This window comes from Phoxinus phoxinus (genome assembly GCF_949152265.1).
Source record: "Phoxinus phoxinus genome assembly, chromosome: 20".
Lineage (NCBI taxonomy): Eukaryota > Metazoa > Chordata > Actinopteri > Cypriniformes > Leuciscidae > Phoxinus > Phoxinus phoxinus.
Genome location: NC_136895.1, coordinates 13,787,625 through 13,811,648, shown reverse-complemented (window position 1 = coordinate 13,811,648; position 24,024 = coordinate 13,787,625). Strand labels below are relative to the sequence as shown.

The 24,024-nt window shown below is 39.3% G+C and overlaps 1 protein-coding gene and 1 long non-coding RNA gene across 3 annotated transcripts in view; one reads left to right on the top strand and one right to left on the bottom strand.

Annotated features, from left to right (window-relative positions):
- Window positions 1–6,783: 6,783 nt before the first annotated feature.
- LOC306988138 lies at window positions 6,784–9,696 on the bottom strand. The gene is made up of 3 exons (XR_013795329.1): window positions 9,266–9,696; window positions 7,055–7,156; window positions 6,784–6,813 (listed from the first exon to the last, which is right to left on the bottom strand). It is a non-coding gene; the product is annotated as an uncharacterized lncRNA (long non-coding RNA).
- Window positions 9,697–10,026: 330 nt separating this feature from the next.
- dennd1b (DENN/MADD domain containing 1B) overlaps window positions 10,027–24,024 on the top strand; it is a 92,976-nt gene continuing 78,978 nt past the window's right edge. Inside the window, exons 1-2 of one of the 2 annotated variants that reach the window (XM_079592904.1) lie at window positions 10,027–10,316; window positions 10,975–11,039. In XM_079592904.1, the coding sequence (XP_079449030.1) occupies window positions 10,300–10,316; window positions 10,975–11,039 (82 nt within the window). In that variant the 5' untranslated portion in view covers window positions 10,027–10,299. The remainder of the gene's footprint in view (window positions 10,317–10,974; window positions 11,040–24,024) is intronic. The other variant, XM_079592903.1, reaches the window with a different exon arrangement.

The following is a 24,024-nucleotide window of genomic DNA, read 5'->3' as shown; positions in this document are numbered from 1 at the left end:
TTACACCGATAAACAGCATATTCACGTATATAGGCTATCTAAGCAATAGAAAAGTGTGGTTTTACCGTGAGCCGCTGAGCGCCGTCCTGAAGCCCCAGCAGTGCTGCGGTGAGAGAGGGATGAGGATGAGGGTGAGACACGAGCGATCCTACCAGCAGATGGGGGCTGTTCCTTGTTTCTCGCGTGAGTGTCAATTACGACAAATCCTGCGCGAGCACTGAGTACATCAATTGTATTACGCACAACAAGGCCCCTTTCGGGATGTGTTGGTAAAGGATAGATAGAGATTTTCTCTGTGTATTTTCTTAATGTTAAAACATTAACTTCATTAAGTAGTTTTCTCACCTTGAGATCATGCATGACGAGGCTACTTTACTAGATTAAGGTCCGAATTTGATGTTTAAAAATGACAGACAGATAGACAGATAGATAGATAGATGGGGGTGAAATTAATATAATATATATTGGCAACCTTTGAGGTGACATTAGAAGTTGTTAGACTGTTTTCCCCGTAATTCTTTTATATTTTCCAGTTTTGAAAGAATTGATATCACCTGAATCAGCAGGTTCTTGATTAGTTTGAAATGCAAGATCCAAGCTTTTCATCTAAAAAATGTAACATCTAGCCAAGTCGACAGAAAGAGTTGTAACACATTCTAATGTATTGGCTGTTTTGAATTAAAATGTTTAGGATTTAATGGGGGATGGCTTATTATTTGATTATCACAATAAATTCATTGAAAATTGATGTCTATGTTTTACAACCCATCTGGCAGTAGGGTCGGTTGTAACAGCAGAATTATTTGTACTTGATATTCATTTGCACAATTTAGGAATAAGATTAGTATAAATTAAGAATAAAAGAGAGTTAACTGAACCAAAATGTTTTACTCCCAGTCTCTAATATGCAACCATAACCTTTTAAAAGCATCAGTTGTAATTAAATTGCAAAAGAATTATAAATTGCACAGACTGGGAAGGCATCCTAGTTCAACCAAAGACAACAAAACAAGTGTAATATAATGCACAGCTTAGTGACAACACTTCATATTCATTTAATTTAATAGCTGAAAAAACATGGATTTACCCTTAAGATAATCATTGGGCTGTTAACTGTTAATCTGTCGTTATAAAAAACGCAAAAGTACCTAAGGTAGTATACACTTAAACCAATATGTGCTCCAGGTCCTCTGTGCTTGTTCTTTATTTTGTGGAGTTAGTGCACTAAATCTTTTAGAGGGAGTTGTTTGCTCTATTGTGGGGAAACGTACTTAAACTTTAAAAGTGTGAATTGTCTAACACAAAAACATAAAAAATCTGCTCTCTAAATCTTTGAAACACACAGATCCATTACATACAATGCAATACCATCCTAAATACTGAAAAAGTCAACTTTTAAATAAGCTGTTGGAGTAAGGAGAAAGCCATCTCATCTTGAGAGCTTGGCTTACAAGCAACATTTCATGCCATGCAAGTCAAAGGGGAGGAGACTTAGGCATCACACAAAAAGACCAAAATGAAAAACTGCTGTATCGTTACTAAAAACGCACTACTAATTTTCCCAGGCTCAGTTGCTGCTGACCAAGTCATATCCATTAAGTTACAACATCTATCAAATATAAAAATACCCTAGCCATTATTATCTTGAATAATACTTTAGCATGTCTCATTGATAATGTCTAAAAAAAAATGGCGGGATACTGACAGTTACACAAGAACCATGTCCATTTATGAACCATATGTGACGGCTGAATCATGAAACTAATATTTACAAACTGAAGATGGACAACGATTTCTCCAGAGTCGTCGCATTGCACTTTTTTAAGAAGCAACAAAGCCACAGAGCAGATGCTCCTCACCGGTGTTTCGTGCTTTGCTTCGAAGAGGGGACGTTCAGTCTAGCGTGCCTGATGAGAATTTAGCTGCTGTTAAAAATCTCTCTCTTTCTCTCTCTCACTTTCCCTCCCTCCTCACCCCATTTCTCTTGATGCTGAGCCCTGCTCTGCTGATGCAAGAATCACAACTCCCCGTGTTGACAGATGGAGGATGGCTCCATAGCACATAGCCCGTCCCAACAGTCCAACTGCTGCCTAACCAACATTTTTTTTCCGCTTCTCCACCTTTTTAAAGCTGTATTCTTCCAGCACCATTATCCTGAATTGACTTGACCCAAAGAAGCTTTCCTCCATTACAGTGTTTGCAGGCAGTACTATATTGATATTCATCAAACATTCTGGTTAGTCTGTTCTAAATTCCAACCTAATTATTAAACCAACCCCTTATACTCCAAAGACTGTACTTTTGCTGTCTTGCAAGCACTTGCTTCAGGATTTATCAATTATTATTTCAATGATATAAATGTATCATTTTACATCACCATCTATTCTAAGGGTGTGTTTCAATTAGCTATTTCAGTAGTCACTGCACTGGCCAGGGAGTCAGGCATTACATGTCTCATTGTCAAAATCTCTCCAGTGTACTGAAATGGTTGCTCTGTAGAAAACGCCACAAAGCACTGTAAAAAACAAACAAACAAAATAACAGTGAGCACCGGGTGCTCATTATGTTCACTTACCATGTCGACATGTTTTCTCTGGTCTCTCAATCAGACAAAAATGGAGGGCGAGTGCATATTTTATGATGTCACTATAGATACAAAATAAACATAAATAATATCAGAAAGATATACAGCGAGGTTGTAAATAAATAAACTAATTTTAAAGCATGTCCATAGAATTGTTTGCAGGCAATTGATTCATTAGTGTCCCAAATGTTCAGAACTATTGCCCAAATTCATTTTCACAATATGACAGGGAACTACAATTCATATTTTGTATGTCTCCCTATTATAACACCTGATTCTATAACTCACCAGCTCATTAGTAAAGGCCCCATGACATAAATTGTGTCTGTTAAAGGAGACATCCTGTGTGTACCATTGGGGTACTCCAAGAACAAGTTTGGGAAACAGCAATCTAAATCAGTCTCTCAACTCCAGTCATCAGTCGCTCATCTCCCAGGATGTTTTAGATGTCTCCCCAGTCTCAACACTAAGACGCTGTAGTTGAATTAGGTGTTTTAAATAAGGAGACCTCTCAAATGCTCTGGTAGGTGGGTCCCCAGGACAGGAGTTAAGAAACACTGATCTGAGAGTATGTTTACACAACACCATTTTCAAATGAAAACTTTTTATGCGTTTGGCCGTTCATTTACATGACAATGGCGTTTTGGGGGCCTGAAAACGCAAGCTTTTGAAAAAGGGTTTCAAAGTGCAAAGTTTTGAAAAATGACTTTCCCCTTTGCATGTAAACAACAAAAAAGTGAATTTGTGAAAACGGTGAGGTCATACGCATGTTTATTACATGTTCACGCATGTGTATTACATGTTTGTGGGGTGTTTCTTGACAAAGTGACATCTCTAACTACTGGCCTGGCATGCAAAATACAGCCTTTTTTAGTCATTTTCGTAGATCCGTGTGAACAGGGATCGTTTTGACAATGTTGTCATCTGTTTTTAGTACATTGTTGTCATGTTAACATACCCTAAATCATGTAATAGTCTATAACAGTGGTTCTGAACCCTGTTCCTGAAGCCCCGCCTACACTGCACATTTTGAACATCTCCTTAATAAAACATCTAATTCAGGTCATCAGCTCATTAGAAGAGACTCCAAGATCTGAAATGGGCATGTAAGACAAAGCCACTGGTCTACAACAACAAATGTTTTAATTACATCAGGCAACCAGGACAACTGGATTTGCAAGCCATGGTGGGAATGGAAGGTGTCTACACCACATTGCAGAGATCATGCTGGCTGATCTAGAGATCATTCCTTACCCTTTCATACTAGGCAAAGTTAAGGTTTCTCACTGAATGAGTTAACCACCTGATCCAGCCTGAACGGTGCCACATATGGCATGATATGGCCAGACGGTCTGGCTGGAACACTGGGAGAAGTCTTGGGGAGATGCCCTACTGTTTTGTGTGGCTATTTACAGCCCTGTCCAAAGGAATCTGGCCCTGTGACTGTCAGTCAGATGTGGTGAGCTTTTTCAGGAGCACTGGTGCAACCACAGGGAAGCCGGTTGTCCATCTGACCACTTTGGTAAGGCTTCAGCCCCAAGGCTGAATGACATTGTCTCTGTTGCATGACCAGACGGGCAGCTCGGCTACAGCTTGATTCAACACACACACAAACACTGCCAACAACGGCGCTATGGACCACACACCCACGCGCACTGAGAGGGACAGCCCAGATGCTGAAACTGATTTTCCAGCCATCACTCGGCTGACATCCGTTACTCTCAGCCAACGCGTGTCATCCTCTGCCTGGCCTGGGCGCTTGAATGGCGGGGAGAGGCAGTGGTCCGTGGTGTGGCTGAGGGTGCAAGGGTTTGCCCCCAGTCCCCATGAGCTGGAAAGGATGGACCTGGACTAGTGATACATTTGGATGCTGGACCAGGCAGACTGTCCCTTTGCCTCTAGAAAAGTGGCAGTGCATGGACTCTGCTATAGCATATGCTGTGGCTGAAGGTCAGGTGACGGACTCCAATGCTCTGCAGAAGCAGGAATTGTAGCCCCCACAGTAGCTTGGGTGGGTTTCAATTCAGAGGGAATTATCAGTGAGAGAGCTTAGTGTGATTGAAGCCAGAACCCAGGTATGTCTGACCTTAACAACCTGCAGATGAAACAAAGGTAAATTTGAGAAGCGGAGAACGACAATATGAAAAATAGGATGGTTATAAAAAAGTCTGAAAGATTCTTGCAATAAACCACTGATTTTACGTAAAGCCTCTAACCTTCGGCCGACTTGTGCATGCACAATTAACTTACAGAGTAAATAAACAGATCTCACCAGATGCTCAGGTTCGATACCAAAGGAATCTCCTGGATGGAGATGCTGCTCAAGCATAACCAGTTTCCTCTATTTCCAAGGAAGTCCCTCGAGGTTTTAGACTCATTTTCCCTTTCCTTACTCTCATGTTTTCTTGTTCAGTTGTTATGATTCCCACACCTAATCCTAGCACATGACAAGACTAGCGAGCGCATGGCTTGTGAGTTGTTTGCTAAAGCAAGTTTTCTTGAAATCTGTCTGTGCTCTGAGGGACTGAGCATTGTGTAGCGTTTGCATCTCAGTCACCAAATACTGAGAAACAGAGAAAGGAGGGACAGAAAGGGAAAAAGAGAACGACAACACTATGCGATCTCTGAAGTCATATGATGCAGAAGAATAAGGCAGACTTGAAAGTTGGCCTATTTCATGGTCAGGCACTAGGACTGGGAAGGGTCTTGAATGGCAATGCATCTACTTTAATGTGACAGACAAGTCCCTAGGCAAAACAAGCAGACCCGTGGCAGGCAGGCCCAGGTACTTGATGAGTGTGACACCTTTGCCATTCCACTGGAAATGTTGTTGCCGTACGCTCCGCTGCCTCATCTTAGGTTTTACCCAAATAAATTTGCCTCTCATCCGGACTGACGATGCCACAAGCCCCTCGCCTGCCTGTCCTCCCTGGAACTGTTGAGATCATGAATCTCCTTGTCGACGTTCACAGGGCCTTGCTCCTGATAAATGTGCACCCGCCTTGGGACCCTCCCGCCGCCTGATATCGTGCTCTGCGCCAGTCGGCAAAGCTGGGACAGAGCTCTGCCACATACACATTCCCGCATTCAGAGACCATTTTCTTGTTCCTGCCCTGCGATGCTGTGTGACAGGTTGGATGGCCAGTGCCTGGGGCAAAATCTTACTCGGCTTTGCATATCTACAGACAAAGTATCATGTCAACACAATGACTGCACATAATTATAAATGAAGAAATATCTAATAATAATTGTGTGATCTGAATACTTAGTGTTTGTGCTGAAATCACAGTTTTAGTGGATGAAAAAGACCAGAGTATCTATCTCAGTTAGCCACAGGGATATATGATTCAGACAGGGAGATATGAAGATGCATAATGACCAGGAGGTACTACACTAACAACTAAAATACATATATGTATTTTGCTAGATTTTTTTATCTATATGAATAATAACTTAATTAGTATATCCAATTAAACAATACTTCATGGTTAAATACACACACAAAAACAATAGGGTCTATGGAAAAATAAAGGACCTTTAGTGGGCACTCACAGGGCCTTGACAGCAACCCTGTGTATGTGTATGCAAATTGTACATGCTACCAAAAAAAAAAAGAAGATCTGTTAAAGCTAAATTATTTGTTGCATAAGACATCTAAACATCTAAAGGACAAGTAATTTTAATTAGTTTAAATTACAACTCTAACAAATATACATCTGTGAACTCTTGTGTATAATTTCCTATATATTTTTTATGATAAATTAAGTCTTTGATTGTATTTAACATCAACACACATTTATAAGAGGACTTTATTCTCCATTGTGTTTTCTTGGTCGAACATTTGCAGGGAGGAAGTACGTAGTCAGAATTGACAGATGTCAAAATTATGATTGCCTGTAACCATATGAATATTCATGACCGCAAAACAAAAAATTCCCGCTTGTGAAATTCATCTGACAGAGGAGCACACCAACTCCTGTAAGTCAAATCACTGTGGATAGATGTGATTCAAACCATTTCCTGGAGTGTGGGTTGCACATCTGGTGTAGCGCATTTCATCATTTTAAACAGTGTAAGACGAATGCGCATTAAAAGAAGTCCAAATTCAATACAGGAGCACACAAAATGAGCTGTTCAGCTCATCTTAACATTTACTGCTATACATAAAACAAAGAGTTGAAGGTTTTCTTCTTAGCAGGATCCTCCACATTAATTTGCCCGTATGGACACTGTTAGAAAAAAACAAGAAGTTTAAAAAATAATTAATATCATGTGGACAGTTTGCTTTTTATTATGTATTGTGGGTTACCGACAGAATGGATTTCTCCTGTCTCAGCATCATGTAATCCATAAAAAATCAACTAAATTTTTCTCTAAATAAAAAATACTTACTATAAAATTAATACAATACTGACTGACATTTTCTTTCAGTCTTCTTGTAAAGATACACGAGAAAAATATGAAGCTTACATGTCTACAGGCAGTCCCACAGCATCTTCCTCTTTTCCTATGGGCAAACTCAGTGAACACATTGTAGCCGGTTGTAGGGTCAATGTATGTTCTTTTCTGATTCTGTGAACAGATGCAATTTGCAGATGATCATCTGTTTGTAAATGCTCATATTTGAGAAGATTGTTTATAAGGATCAGTGTTCCGTAAAGAACATATTTCAGGGTATAATATTAAACTACTAAATGATTATAATAAATAAACTTTATTCCAAAAAAGTTTTCATCCACTTTACTCCCTAGAAATGTAACAAGTCATTAATAAAAATACAGCTGAAACACTGTATTGCAAACAAACGTGTTTCTTAAGCATCATTTCTGACTCTTCCTCAGAGAGCGTTGGCTTCATCTATGACAGCCTTCGACGCCAAAAGGGCCCAAGGCGCTTTTTGTGGCATGCCATTTCAGATGCCATCCTTTGGCTCCATAGTGAAGCTGACACTGTCTGTGCATCCTCCAACTCTACGGGTCTTCCATAACTTTCTCTCGGCCATCAAACTACATAGTTCCTGACAGCCAAAAGAAACATTCAAAAATGACCCAGTCTTCCACACACTTAAGTAGCCTTAGCTACTAGTCTGCAAGTTAGAGGCCTAGTATGTTCTTTTTAGTTACCTAATCGTGTAAAAATATCCTTAGAATTGCAAAATGTAGAATCTTCAATGGTAGGAATGCCTAGCTGCTAATATTGAACCATCTGTGTTGGTAAGGTTCCCTGTCACATAGGTCATTGACTCAGGTTTGTGTATCTACACGAGTCTCTTTAAATGTGACACCAGCTGCTAGATGTGCAGTTTATATAAGCGTTTGATTTTGCCCTTACCTTGCATGCGTCCAGATGGAGTTTATGAATGAATCTGTCGTCATCTGAAAGCGTGTTTGTTTCATGTGACGCGGTTGTGTTTTTATCGTGAGAATTCGAATTTGATTCGCTCTCGCGTGCACTGCAATATGAACGCGGCTTTCTCTTATTGTACACCTCATTTAACACTATTATATTCGTTCGACTGCGTTTAAAACTTGTTAATTTTAAAAGTATACATGAACCGAGCAGCCGCATAACTCGTGATAACGAGGGAAACTAAAATGTCATGTTACGATGTTGCTTGCAGACAAATGCAAACTTCTGACAGTAGGCTACCTAGAGACAGTTCTCACAACAACCACTGCCTACAGGACAAAATGTTGTTGCTGTTCAAATAACTATATTCACACTCTGCTCTGCTGCCAATAAATGTTAAAAACCACCGAACAAAACACCGCTGTATGTATTCTTCCTCATTGTGCTTTTCATGTTCTGAAACAGTGCACAAGATGCATTTAAGCGCCACCTCTGTTGGACAGTAGAACTACAGCAAGGGGAAATGTGTTGCCATACTTTTAACTCCACTCCAGTGAGTATTTCAGGTAAAAAAAAAAAACTTGTTTTTATTATGAAGTACATTTATGTGAAAGCATCTACATTAAAGACTGTCGAAAATGTTCGCGGTTATCGAGGTGAAAAAAAAAATACAGTTAACGACGACACAACAACATGCCCCTTTATTAATTTTCTCAATGAAATCTGCATTTTTTTCAACTAAATTCAACGCTGATTAGTTTAAAACAATCATGAAATCGAAAACATTTATTTAAAAAGCAAATGTAAAAGGTAATATAGCCTATAAAATCTGGTTGTTTTGGCCAACACATTTTGTAATTAGCAATTTTATACATAAAATGTATTATATAAATTATTACATATAATTATATATATATATATATTATTATTATTATATAAATTAATTATAAGTATTTCAATTAAATTCATGACATTATATATAAATTATATTGTGACATTTAAACCCCTTGACATCTTGCCCCAATAAAAATGTGATACGTTTCACTGACTTGACATTTATGAAGAACTTCCTTGTTCTAAGAACAGTTTAGGCATTTATAGTTCAGCAGCCATCATTAAATAGTTGACTTTTGCCTGTTAACTGCATATTGAACTACGATTACAGGCTTGCACATTCAATTCCTTAGTATAGAATATAGTAAAGTGCGCTTATTCATTTTACTGGCGCAGAGGATAAACAATGGAAAAGAGTAAAAAAGGAGTAACTACAACCACAAACAGATCAGCAGAGATAACAGCAGTTCACTTTGAAATGACAAGCCAGTGACATACCGTAGTAGCAGAGTGAGAGACCTCTTCATTAACCACCACAATCACCACATTCACCTCCCCCTTTTGTATTGCAACAGGTTTAAATGAGTTATGTGTTGACCCATAAGAAACACAAGCTATTTTTTTTTTAAACAAGTGGGTGGTGTGAATTTATACTTCCTTTGCATTAGCCAACCACTAGAGTGAAACAATTGAGTGTTTAACTTATAAACAGGTCCTGTTTTTTTTACAGGCCTATTTTTAAACATTATAGATGTTCACATTCCTCTTCAGAAACATTTAAGGATGTAATAATATAAAGAAGGTATTTGCAAACCATACATAGGCCTACATGCATTGTATGCAAGCTAGCATCAGTATAGCAGACATGCCTATGCATGCAAAATAAAAAAAAATATGCTGAAGGATGCAATTAAAGGGACAGTTCACAAAAAAAGGGACATTTAGCCTACTCATCATCCTCATGTTGTTCCAAACCTTAATGACTTTCTTTCTTCTGTGGAACACAAAAACAGATCAGGTATATTAAGTAAGGTAGGCTACAGTAACTTATTTAGGACTGACAGGCTCAGTCACCATTGCCTTCATTCAATGAAAGTGAATGGAGACTGGTGCTGTCATTCCGCCTGTCATCTCAGTTTGTATTCCACAGCAAAAATAAACTCATACAGGTTTGAAACAACAAGAAGGAGAGCGTAAATAATGACGAAGTGTTCATTTCTTGGAATCACAATCCCACTGAAATACACACACACACGCGCACGCGCGCATACTCGCGTGACCCAGGTGCTTCCTGGTGCTTCACTGCAGGATCACAGGCTGGGGAACCGAAACGGTCAGCAGCGCGTCTAGGAAGCGTCAGCGGGGAGGACGCGCGCCGACAGATAGAGGAATGCAGCAGTTTCCGCGACCGTCCGTCAGGTAGCCGCCGCGGATCCAGAAGGTTCGCAGGCAGCGCGCGTGACTCGGAGTGCGCGACGGTGTTTTATTTTCCCGCCGTCGGCGCGAGCTGCTGCTGACGCGATGCTTTAGCCATGGACAGCAGGATAAAGTAAGTCCACATTTATTTACCTTACGCATTCCTTTGGTTTGTCGCGGTACGCGTTATCAGTCTCCGTAAATAAAAGTCTCTCATACGGTCAAAATGTTGATAGCGGCTATTGTAAATCCGTTAGTTAGCTAATTTGGCTACTGAGTGGAGATGACAGGTCCAGCTGACCGGTTAGCTGTTTACCTCAGACATGCTAACTAGCCTAGCCGCATTCCTCTGCAGACATTTAAACTTGACAGCTGCACATATTTAATTTAGCTAGAATTAGACGCGTTAACATCTCGTTTTATTAGCATCTATGGATTTGTACTGTAATTATTATGCTTATATTGCGAATTCACAAGAGAAAACTGACTACATACTTTAGTCTCTAATGACATGTCGAGCTTTTAAAGGAATAGTTAACTCAAGTTTAACATTAAATCTGGTATAACTTTTTCTTTAGTGGAACACAAGCAGATGTTAGGATGTTGGAAAATAGTAACGTTAGTGAATGGAGACTGAGACTGTCATTTTCCTGTCATCGACAGAAGAATGAAAGTTACATTGGTTTGGAAAGAGTAAATAATATCAAAATGTTAGTTTGTAAGTGAACTGTTCCTTTAACAGTCTCAAAGAGTTGTTAAGTTGTGAATTGGGCTTGTTTTTCCTCTTTCAGCGAGAATCCTGCGAGAACATTTGATTTGGCACTTCAGGTTGCATGTCCAGCATCTGAAAATGAAGGTGAGCCTTCACATTTTTTATGTTTTGCATATGCATGTTTTAAACAGACCTGTGCCTTTTTTGTCTCCAAAACACACAAGTATTTACATTAGAAAGACTTTGTTGAACCTCTATTTTAAATTACTTTTTGGTATTTTTTATACCAAATATACCTTATACTTCTTATTTGGTATTTCCTTTTTGGTATTTTCCTTGGGATCCATGTTTACTCAGGCTTATAATGTAGCACTGCTCATATTTCATGGCTTTTAAGTGATAATGTTTGGCATCATGATAGTTTGTCCAAATGAAGTTTGTTTATAATTTTGTCTTAGTTTTTGTGTCAGGGATGACATATACAATCTTTTTTGTTTTTGTACATCGGAAAATGTGACAACTGACACGTCACGACACCGTCTTAAACTAAAAACTGAAAACATTTTATGCATTTTGGCCATTCTTTCACACGACAATGGCATTTTGAAGGCCTGAAAACGAAACGGGATACTGGTGCAAATATTTAAAAACGATCCCGTTATCGCCTCCTTGAAATTACAAAAGCGCAAATGTGTGAAAACGGTGACGTCATGCGTATTACGTGTTCAGTCTATAGACGCTTAGTGTTACTTTACAAAGTGATATCGCCAACTACTGGCCTAGCATGAATACTACAGCATTTTTTTTATCGTTTTCGCACATCCATGTGAATGGGGAACGTTTTGACAATGTTGTAGTCTGTACACGAAAAATGCTAAGTAAAAACTTTTTTATGTGTTTTTTGTTCATCGTGTAAATGTATCCTGAGACAAAAATAAAATAACTGAAATTAAACCAGCTATTTTATTTAATTTTCTGAAAATTTGTAAAAACAAAATGAAAAAATTGAACAAAAAAGGCTAATATCCAAATTTAACCAAAGTCTTACTAAGCTTATCATCAATCATGATAAATATGTCTAACTTTGTACCATCTTATTGTGAAACTTTGACAGCTTTAAAAGTGTGACTTGTTTTTAGCTGATGTGCTTAGCGGTTTTCCATGCTTGAAATGGATGACTAAATGACGTGTTTTGTGTCTGGGGATTCACGGGAAGGAAGTTATTGCTGTAGATTCGCTTCTGATGGGCTGGCTTGTGTGTGTTTCCATTTTAGAGCAGCACTCACTTGGTTTGCATTTGCTTTGAGCTATTTAGAAAAACCTGCAGATGCATTTTGGTGTAAGAAGAATTAGGTTAATGTGCTGTGATATCGATCTTGGTTTGTGAATCTGTCTGTATGCTTTGAGCTCTGCAAGGTTGAATAGAAACCACGCATCTTTAACGGACCAGGTAAAGACTGCTGTGCTCGTGCTGTGAAGTGAGACCATTATGAACCTTTTTAGAAAGATACATTTCAATGTTTCAATTCAATGTGAGGTAAACGGATATGAGGAATTGCTTGTTATGTGCACAGCATATCTTATACCACCAATTTTTCTTCCTATCCTGAAACTATCATAACTCTTTTTGCTTGACATTGAAGGGGTGAGGAGCAGGTGGTTCACAGAGGCAGCTGTTGCTCTGACCGAAAAAGGAAAATATTCCCGGTCCAGCCGCTGACGTGAAAGTTGAAATAAGCTATAACCCACTTCCCTCATCCTCATATGTCGGTGTTCGCCTCATTTCCTGACCCCGACCCTCAGAACTGCAGCTTCATTCTAAGAGGCTTTAAGGCCAAACAGAAGTTTGTCAAGGACAGGAAACAATTCAAGCCTGGGATAACATGCACACGCATACGATATCTTGTCGCAAATTTCATTTTGTGGTCTACAAAATTGCAAATCTTTTCCCATTTCCAGTTAAAGCATGTGATTGACTGCTCAGTTCTTGAGTTTCATGCTTTTCGTTCTGTTCAAACACAGTGGACCTGCGGGATAGCGCCTGAAACATATGTCTGTTGCCAAATGGGGTGATTCTAGAGCATTTGTGGTAATATGAGGCATTCAAGGAGATTCATTGAATCTCATCAGACATTCTGCCTCTCTACTCACCTCATGTGTCATTTTGTCTAATTTGATATTCGATCGGCCCAAATACAGGTCAGTTTCTCTTGAGGGAAAAATGCCAAATCAAGCAAACCTACAAGTACATTCATTTAGTTTTTATCCAAATTGAGTTAGATTGCTTTTAAGTGCATTTCTTGAATCCAACCCATGATCTTGTGGTCTTGCTTTAATTTGAGTTACAGGAACCACTGGTGAGATGTTTGTTTGTGTTCAGTTTGTGTCGAGTTTATTACTAGATACCAGATTAGAGGAAACCACCCTTTGCTTTTGTGTCATCTTTCATTTCCCTTTTTGTCCACACAAGTTTACTCTTGAGTGCATTTTCTAGTAGTGATGCATCTTAGTTTCAGAACAGGTCACGTTATCCTGCTACTTTTTGTATAGTGAGTTTTTTCAAATGCTTGAAAATAATTAGCCTTGTCAGCCATATGATTTTTGTTGGTGGTGTTTTAATAGCTTCACACTGTTAGTGTGTACAGGAAACCTTTGCTTTTTAAAGTTCAATTTCCTTTTAAGCAGCGCTACTACAACAGTACGCTGAACCTCTGCATTGTGTCTTGAGCGGTGTGTCTGAAGATGGTGTGTCAAGTTTAAATATACTTTGAAACGGATTTCTAATTCTGTTCTAGTCTATTGCACATCGTTACAGTTGTTTTTTAAAAGAAAAAGTATCTTACACTAAGTTTAGCGGCGGACCCGGCGGTAAGATTTTTTTGTTTTTGAAAGAAGTCTCTAATGCTCATACTTTATTTGATCAAAAAACAGTAATATTGTGAAATATTATTACAATTGAATTTTTTTTATTTAATTCATTCATGTGATGGCAAATCTGAATTTTCAGTTTCATTACTCCTGTCTTCAGTGTCACATGGTCCCTCAGAAATCATTCTGATTTGCTGCTTAAAAATATTTATTATTCTTATTATTATCAATGTTGAATTATAAACAGTTGTGCAGCTTCATATTTTTGTTTTTCAGGATTTTTGATGAATAAAAAGTGTACCAGAACAGCATTTATTTGAAATATCATATGTTTATAACATTATAAATGTCTTTTACTAATACCTTTGATCAGTTTAATGCATCCTTGCTGAATAATAAATATAAACATTGTCAATTAATCTCACTGCCCACAAATTTATGAAAGGTAGCGTATGTGAAAACCACTAATGCCGAGGTTAGACTACACAATATTAGCCCGGTTTTGGCACAATTCGTTTGACATAGGGTGTTGTGGTGATTCGTAAACGACATTGGGTGTAGGGACGAAGAATCGATCATTTTATCTCGTATATTGTGTCATAGTGAATAACAACCAGCGCTGCTTCTGCAATGCTTCATGACATCCCGACAGAAAGACTAGCATGTTTAATTTTTGTTTGTTACTTCACGACTGGTTCGGCCACATCTATGATGTTGACCAATAGGAGCACAGAAGCTCTTTGCGTACAATTGTTACTTTCAAACATGCCCAAACAAAAGAGAGATGATTTTATTGGTGCTGTTAGGTGGAATTATGCAATGGAGGTATGGCAAAGTTTATGATGTTTTCTTGAGGAACGACCACGACAGAGTGAAAAAAGATAAATGCTGGCGAACGATGATGCTTACTGGAATTAGCATTAAGCTAACACGTTGCTTCGGTTGCCATTGTTTGTTTCCGCTCTTGTTTCCTGAAGTCAGTCGCTAGTTCCACCTTCTCGATGACATCACACATGGCGTCAAAGACGGCAAGCGATGATTGGTTGGAAAGCAAAGTGTAGTCTGACATGTTTCTTGTCCACGGCATGACAATAATTTAGGAGTCAAAACTGCATAATCTGTCACAGTGACTATAACAGCCTAATTATGCAGAGCTTCTTTAAGCTCACACTACACAACTTTTGGCTTGATTTTGCTGTCCAAGGTCTGCGACAAAACCCCTGGATCGTGGCCAAATCGGTGCTCGTTGCGGTCGCCAATGCTTGTTAAAGTATGAGCAGGCCAGGGACGTGATCTGAGCCTGTCTCGAGCAGTCACAGGCTCTGCAATATCTAAAAAAAACCTGTTTGATATTACCGCCACATGATCTTGTAGTTTGTGCAATGCGATGACAAGGTGGAACTAATCCAGCCAATCACAGTGCAGATGGTAGAACTGGAATTTATGTGAGGGAACATTTTTTCGCTGTAGGTCAGGACCGCCTCTTGAACAAATGTATTGTAGCTTAATCTCGTCAGCTCGTCATCGTTAACTATGACAAGAAACCTTTGTTGTGTAGTGTAAACACCACAGCAATTCAGAAAGTCGTACAGTCCTGTAGTGTGACCTTGCCCTGTGAGTCAACTCACCAAAGTCGAATTTGAAGATAATCTCTAAGATAAATAAAATAGGTTACATTCAGAAACAAATAGTTTTAAAGGTAATGCCATTGTTTTCTTCTCCAGCATGGGTCTGGGGTTGACAGGCCCAGAGACTGCAGAGTAGGTGACTTATTTTAGCTAACATTAGAAGATGAATACTTTGCCAGATTGGATTAAGCATGACTGCCATGCTTGTGCTTGGCACTAGTGAGCCGCATTGATGTTTTTCATGCCCTGTGCCAAAGCCAGCAGATGATGCCGACTGTGCCAAGGCAGTAGGTGGAGACAGATGCTACCTGTCTTGCCTCTTCTTTTCTTCCAGATTGCACCCAATAATAAAGCAATAAAAATAATAGACCTGAAATTTACAACTACACTTGTGCTGCAATTAGCAAAGTGATTTTCCAGCGATGACCAACAGCTTTATTTCTCTTTCGCACAGGCCACTTTTTCAATGGTGTTTAGGACCAGTTTGACTAGGTGGTAGACATAGTGCCATAAAGTTTTTTTTTTTTTTTTTTTCTGTAGGAAATGTGAGTGGTGCTTGCTTGTGCAGAAGTTAACTAGATGATGCAGGGCGAGGGGCAATATTTAAGAGTCCACCCTTAAGTCTCTTGAATATGCTGGTCCGGAAATATGGGATTCTTACATTAAGTTAGATCACTTACTCATTTAGATAATTTACTGTTGTTCAACAAATTTTTGTGGGTGAAATCCAGTCATTTTAATAGGAATACACGTGATTGAAAATTGTGCACACGGGGAAAAATGTTCCCCACTACAGAATTTGAAACGGGTTTAAGTTGACAAACAGAAATCTGCTTGGTTTGAAAGTGACTTCTGTGTGAGCTGTGCTTCATACATACCTGTTACTACACTACAAAATGTGCCTATTTTTGCTAAAATGTGACTGATAATGATCCTTACTGATGCAAACACCTAATTGTAAGGTAACAATAAGGTGCCAAAACGAAACTCCAGCAATTTGGACTTTTCCTTTAGAGATCAAGTTACATTTGCGGGCTACAAGATTAACCAGTTTGACTTTGTCATATGAAGTTTGAGTCATCTAAATAAATATTTTTAAAATGTACCTGCAGCTGTACCTTTACCTTTTTAAATGTGTCCTAGCACGTTTATTTTCCTGCCTCACATTTCGCACGGCAGCGTTTGACAGGTCTCTGAGCCAAGGGTCTTTTTTTGCCATTTGACCCCCACCTTGTTAAATAACCTGATTGGCGCTCAGCTGTGTCTAGGGTTCAGCGCCAGCTAACACTTTGGTGGGGCTTCGCTGTCAGACTAACAATGCCGCTGTGCCTAAGATGGTGTTGATTGGTCATTACTCATAATGGCTACAGGGGTAGTTTGCGCATGATTTTCTTTTCCTTTATAGTCATGCAGATTCAATTCGGTTTGATCTGCCCTCATTATACTTGTGCAACTTCATCAAGTCTCCCCGGATCCCCTTTGCCAGCATCACCCGAAAAATACAGCTTAATGATGGAAAAAAGCTTTAGTTTGAAGCCACGGAATAAGTTATCCCACACACCCCTGCTTAGAACTGAATTCAGATTGACCTCCAGTTCTGCAAGTTATGGATTTTCACTTCATGAAACTCTCTGTGCTTTTTTTTCTTTCCTTGCCGCGCTGAAGAGTCTCGTTAGTTGTGAACAGTCTGAAGCCGTTCCACTGGGGCTGTGAATATATGAATTTATGATTGCGATGGAAGTTTTGCCAAATTCACCAGTGCTGGATGGTTCTGCAGTCACCTGTTCCTAAACTCCTACATGTTGCCGCAAAAGTGGCGCACACTTCGAGAACCTTCTCAAATACGTTTTTTTGATTTCCAATGGTTTTGATTGACACACAAGTAGGTTTGGTTTTGCTTTAGCTTCTTTACTGTAGTTGGATGGCAAGTAGTTTTTGTTTTGCTTTAGCTTCTTTACTGTAGTTGGATGGCAAGGCCTGTAATGTAGTGTCCGGTGCTGGCGAGTGAAGATCAGCAGATGTGACAGGAACAGTCAGGCCCTGCAGGAGTCGGCCTGTTTCTTCTCAGGTGGTTTGACGCCACACACACCCTCCCTCTTAGGCTACACGGGACGTGTTCTGCTGCGTGAGGACCGATGTTTTTGCGTGTGCACGGCAGCAGGACGAATCTGCTGATCGGTGTAATCTGAGAGGCAGTTACCGCAGGGCTCGTCACGGCTCTCCAGACTTCTTCGTTTAAGTGCACCGTCGCAAGTCAGTCTGCAAGAACATGGAAAGACTTCTTGGCAGATCTATTTTTGGAGTTGTGTAATGACATCGAAAGTGAGGATGTGGTAAATAATTAATCCCACTGATTTAGATTATTGCATTGTGTCGTTTCAGACATTTGAGCCTGAACTTGAAGAGAAAGTTTGCCTTCACTTCAACAAATGCTTATAAGGCCAGCTCTGAACAAAGACACATTAAAAGTTGCACAGGTTTATAGGCTTCTCTTGTGTAGCTTTGAACCAAATGTCTTTATAATCATACTCGCTATTGCACGTGATTTGAAAACGTTATCCATATAAAACCATCATTTACAGACGAAGTATTATGAAAACATTGACTTACGATTTGTAATGATGCTGTCAAGATCCAAAACGGCTTAATCTTTCAACCAAAGTTTCTATGCAAATGAGCTGTTTAAACTGGACGTGTCAAAGCAAACGTTCTTTTCTCTCGTCGACAGACTCAAGCACGTGGAGCATGTCTATGGTACAGGCCTCATATTTCAAAAGATCAAGGCAAATTTGATTTTTCATGTCATGACCGCTTTAAACATTTAGTTAAACTTTTCTGTAATTTTTTTTTTCTTTTTAAAATAAAGATTGAATATTTTTCCCCACTAACAACTCTTACTTTTGTTGGTGAACAGTTTAATGATTATCCTCAAAGATTTCGGAAAAGTTTCCCAGTAACCTTAAGAGTAGGCTAGACTTGCATTACCTCGGATCTCATTTTTCATACATTATAATATAGGCCTATCTCGGCTAAAAATGTTCATGTGCAGAGTGACTTGTGGCAATTTTTTTGAGTTTTGTGTCACAGTACTGGCCTCTTTTTGGGCTCCAGCCCACTTTTCACCACTGAATGTAGGTCAGTCCCCACTGCTTGTCTTTGTGAGGGCTTTGCTGTGCTATTTGTCATTGAATATCATGTGACTCATCCATGAGGTCTTTGTTGTCACACATGGAACCGTGTTCTCTCACTCGATTGGTCCTCGTCTCCTTCTCTGAATCAGAGAGTGTCATATGGAATTAGCATACAGTACTGTCATTTAGTTAAGTATGTGAGCACGCCTCTCTCGTCTCCCCCACTCCGAGTCATAACACTCTCAAACCATTCATTTTTTCCCTGTGAGAAATGCTTATTAAATCCTACACTACCGTTCAAAAGTTTGGGGTCGGTACGATTAAAAATTTTTTTTTTTGAAAGAATTATCTTATGCTCATCAAAGCTGCATTTATTGAATCAAAAATACAGTAAAGCATTATATAATGTATGTTAAAATGTCATTTATTACAACAGTCATTACTCCAGTCTTCAGTGTCACAAGAAATATTTTTGATTATTATCATAAATTAAGTTTAAAAAAACAGTTGCTACATTTATTTGAAATGGAAATCTTTTGTAATATTATAAATGTTTTTACTGTCACTTTTGATCAGTTTTTGCATCTTTGCTAAATAAAAGTATTAATTTAAAAAAAAAGAAAAAAGACTGACCTTAAACGTTTGTGTATATCACACCAATTTGTGACTACTGTTTGAAAACATTGAAATTTCATACATTTTCAAAACATTTACCTTAAAAAATCTCACTTTACATTCAAAATCTTACCACACTTACTCACATTTGCATGCTGAATTGTCTCTTAATTTTTTGATGATCTTTTGAAGGATTTGTTTGAATGATCTTTCATATATTTAAGTCTATAGCCTCCTTTACATGCAAAGACACGTGTTGATTCTCCTGCACAGGTGAATGTGTCTTTTACTACATGATGTCATGAACAGTCAGTAATAATCCAGATTTAAGTTCCATGAATCTTACCGTAAATACACAAAATTTGAGTCTATTTTAAAACCACTGTAAGTAAGATGTTTCAGTAATCCATTCATTCAGTGAAGTATATTCATCATCACTGACTAATTCAAGCTGGTAACTTAGAATGATTCATTCAAAGAATCGATCATAAGAGTCATTTGCTTATGAATCTGACAAATTGAGAATTGTTGTCTTGCCACGACAGTGTCTTGCCACGTTTTTTGGTCTCATCACGTTCAATTCAGTAATGCTCACTACATTTTAATTGGGTAAAATAATTCTTTCTCCAAGATGAATCACTTCATGATATCAATGATAGATCAGAGTTCAGAAAAACTGTCATGTTTCTGTGTTTTTAGAAGAGTCTTTATCCCGGAGGTGACGACTGATTGCCTGAAGGCATAGGTGATATAAAAGTGTATGATGCGTATAAAAGCACCTTCTCTGTCCAATGCCTAATTGTCATATGCTTTAATAGATAATTGAGTTTTTCCTGCAAGCTAGCCCATTTTTAGATGCGTGTATGTGTTATGTGTGAGGCAGATGGTGCGAGCATATGGTTTGCAACTTGTGATTACCTGCTGCAGCCCCTTTCCAGCTTTTCTCCTCGCGCACCCAAACCGGAGTCGCGGCTGCCCCCCTTTAAGAGGTAAAGACATTTTAATGTCCATGAGATGTAGCCTAGCTTGAGATAAGGCAGTTTGATGACTGATGTGATTAGCGAGCTTGGCAATACCTCCAGAACAGCCTCCCTCCCGTTGTCTGTACTGTGCATATAAATTACCCTTGAGTCAGGAGTTAAGGTGTGATTTGCGAGGCAGATTGTTTGAATGTTGTTTATTCTCTTTGTGGTACGCTGGCTTTCTTTCCCGACGATGCATGCTAGCTATGAGCCCAACCAAATGGTATGCAAAAAAAAAAGAAAACGTTCACATGAAGACAGTTGATAAACATTCTCGCAATTGGACATGTATTGTGACAGACTGCGCTAATATACAGTGATATGCCGGGACTGTCACATAGCCGACATCCATATGCTGCTCCACTCAATCATGAAGCTGTGAAATTGGGTTGCACCCCAACTAGCTTCAAGATTTTTTTCTTCCTCTCTCTCCTTCTCTCTGCTGTTTCCTAGCTGTTTTCTGAAATCTATAAGTGTATGTAAAATATGCAAATGAGTCCACACAGACGTTTGACAAATTGTCACACATTGAGATAAAACACGGGAATAATCAGCGTTTGATGTTTGTTGGAGAGCCCATTCCCATATTTTTGCCTGGATTAGTGTATTACACCACGCCAGTTACTGAAATGTATCAAATTCCCCTTTATTTTGTAGTTGTTGATTAGTATTGTTATCTTTCAGAAGGCCTGTCACTATTATTTAAGATTAAATAAACCCAAACATATGTCCGTAAAAATTTTATGCTGCACAAATGCCACAAAATCACTGGTTTCATATATGACTTATAAATACAACTTGCTTCAGGTTCACTTTGACATTAGCGTGATTGCATTTTTGGGCATCACAGGTGATTATTAAAAGCTAATGACACACTATGACACAGAGGATGAGATAATGGCATTTCTCCAAATTTGGAAGAGCATTTGGTGAAAAATGAGCAAAATGTTGTCAGTAACAAAAAGACGCAATGCTCGAGGGTTTAACCGAACCATCTTAAAATGTCATAAGAAATTGGGACAGAAATACAGGCTGATTTTATATATATATATATATAATGTATATGTATAGCCTAATACTGCTTATTTGACAGCAAGTAAGGTAGTTGTTGTAGTGGATATGCTTAGGAATGGGGTAGGTTTTAGGGATGTAGAATATGGACATGCAGATCAAGGCATTAATATGTGTTTTGTAAGTACTAACAAACAGCCAATAACATGTTAGTAATATGCAACTAGTTAAAAGTGAATATGTGTACCTTGTTAGCATATCGCTGCAAACTCAATTTGTAATCTTGACAGATGCACACCATGAACTTCCAGGGTACATGTGAACTATTGGGTTTCTCTTTTCACAGGCAGTAAATGATCAGTGTGATACTTTAAGAAGCATATCATTGCAGTAAACTATATCCTTTTTTAAGGCTCTTGCCAGCTAAAGTGGCATGAAATGTAATGCTATTTGTGGCTTGCAAAAAAAAAAAGAGTGAGGGGGAAAAACATTTTAAATCGACTGAGTGTTTTCTTTCTATTCAAGCTTGAAAGATGCCTGCTAATCTGCTTACCCTTTTAATTGTGAGATCTGGGGGCAGAGCTGCTCGAAGCTAGAATAAAGTTACTGATCCAGAAGTAAACTGATGACCACAGTTATTCCTTGCTTTTGGCTTCCAAACACTGCCCTCCCTCCCCTTTCCACTCCCCTTCATTCTGGAGGGGAAGAAAAAAGCTCCTTGTACCAACAAAAGAATTTTTTTTTTTGCCATATGTTCGGTTGACATCTTCATCAGGTTCACAGCGGGTTACCTTAGTTAACGTTCACTCCACTGCTTGATGGGATTTTCTACCAGTTCCTTGAGTAGCTGGCTCAAAGTCTAGACGAGCCTCCAAAGACAACCAGGACCCTTCCAGCATGCCAGGCACAATGGTATTATTGTGGACGTCGAGGAGCTGGTGCTTCCTCTTTACACAGACCTGTTCGGGCACAAAGACAATGGCTTTGTTCTGGGGCATGGAGTGGGTTAATCCAGACCTCTACATACTGTGAAATAAATCTTTTATAGATGAGCGAAAAAAGGAACGGAAGAAGAAAAGGTTTTGCCAAGGAGGTTGCGAGTTCAGCATTTTAACCTTTGGCCAAGAATAAGACATGAGGAGGAGGAGGCATGGAGGGAGGGTACAAAGAGGAAAGGCAGACAGGCAACACGTAGTCCTTCATCTCTGGATGAAAACAGAAACCACTGGTTTTTCAATGGGTTTGCACGCATTGGTCTGGTTCAGAAGAGAATTAACTGTAAATATATTGGATCCTTTTTACAACATGCAGCTGTTGCTGTGAGTTAATCCAATGTGTTAAAGGGGACTGCTCACCCAAAAATAAACATTTTGTCATTTACTCATCCGTATGGTGTACCAAACTTGTAGACATTTAGTCTGTCCAATGTTGTTGCTTTGGACCCAATTGGTTTGCATTGAATGGCCAAAAACATTCTAAAAATTATTCACAATACCTTGTTTTGTGTAGAAGAAAGAAAGTCATACAGGTTTGGAATGACATGAGGGTAAGTAAATGATGACAGAATATTAATTCTTGGATGGACTATCCCTTTAAGACTGCATAAGTGGACAATGATATGTAATAAAGATTTACAGCCATGGTCTACATTGCCACAGTGCTCATATTGATGTCATATGATCATCACATTAACAAGCAATTTGCCTCTCCACACTGAAAACAAATGTTTTTGATGTCCAACACATTAACTGCCAATCAGATGTTTAATATTCAGTCATGTGGACAAAATGTCCTGTAGCTCGTCTTGTAGCGTTTGTCTACTTTGCCTTGAAATTTGTCTTCTGATTGTTCTGTCCTAACCAGGTGTCTTCCAGCGATATGTAATTTTTCTGTCCACACTTCAAGCACAAATATGTGCCACAATAAGAGCCATATTTGATGTGATAATCAGTTATATGGAGTGTTTTGGACGCCACTGACGCTCACTGGCTAGGACTAGCGTTATATTTAGAAATTCGACAGACAGCCTTTGCCCTGCGGGCTCCACAGTTTGGTCTCTACTTTGATAATACTTAGTACTATGATAATGACACCTCACATATTCACGGAACTTGTTGACACAGTGTATTAAACACAAGTCGATTACAATAAGCCATTAAGGTACATTGAGGTTTTCCATCAGGGTACGAAGACAGCTTGGCAACTCAATCCGGCTCGGCATGTATTCCGGCCTATTGGCTCTACACCCATCTCGTTCGCAGATAGATAGACAGAGGTGGTAAAAAGTGGTGTCAGCTGTGAGCTCTTTCCACCACTCACCTATTAACCTTCTTCCCCCCGGCCTCGGCTCTATCAAAGCGGCGTGTATCGACTTTTAAAGACAAGCATTCCCGGGACGTCAAAACATTGATTTGCGACTGACCCGCACTGTCTGCGCTCGGGGCGGCGGCGTGTTGCCACGCAGCGGCGGTCCTGTCGAAGGTTAGCCGTGCACGAAGCCCAAGGGGAATCTCTGGAAGGGCCCTCCCAAGCCTGCCATCACCCACGGCCGGCTTCACATTGGGTGCGAAAGCAAAAAAAGAAAAATAGCTCGCTCCTCCGAGGTGATTTCAATTCAATTCTCACCCATTAGCCGGCGTTCGCTCCGCAGTCAAATTACTTGCCAGGTCTGATGCGAGCGGGCGAGATTGTTTTCCTAGCTGATGGGTTTTTAGATTTTTTCAAGGTGTTTTTAGTGGTGGTGAGATGAAAACAGTGATGGCAATACATTGAGCTGCCACCACCTTGGCATGTTACGTCAGATTGGAAATGCTGAGGCTAAGCGTAATGATGGACTTCCCCCATCGTTACAAGT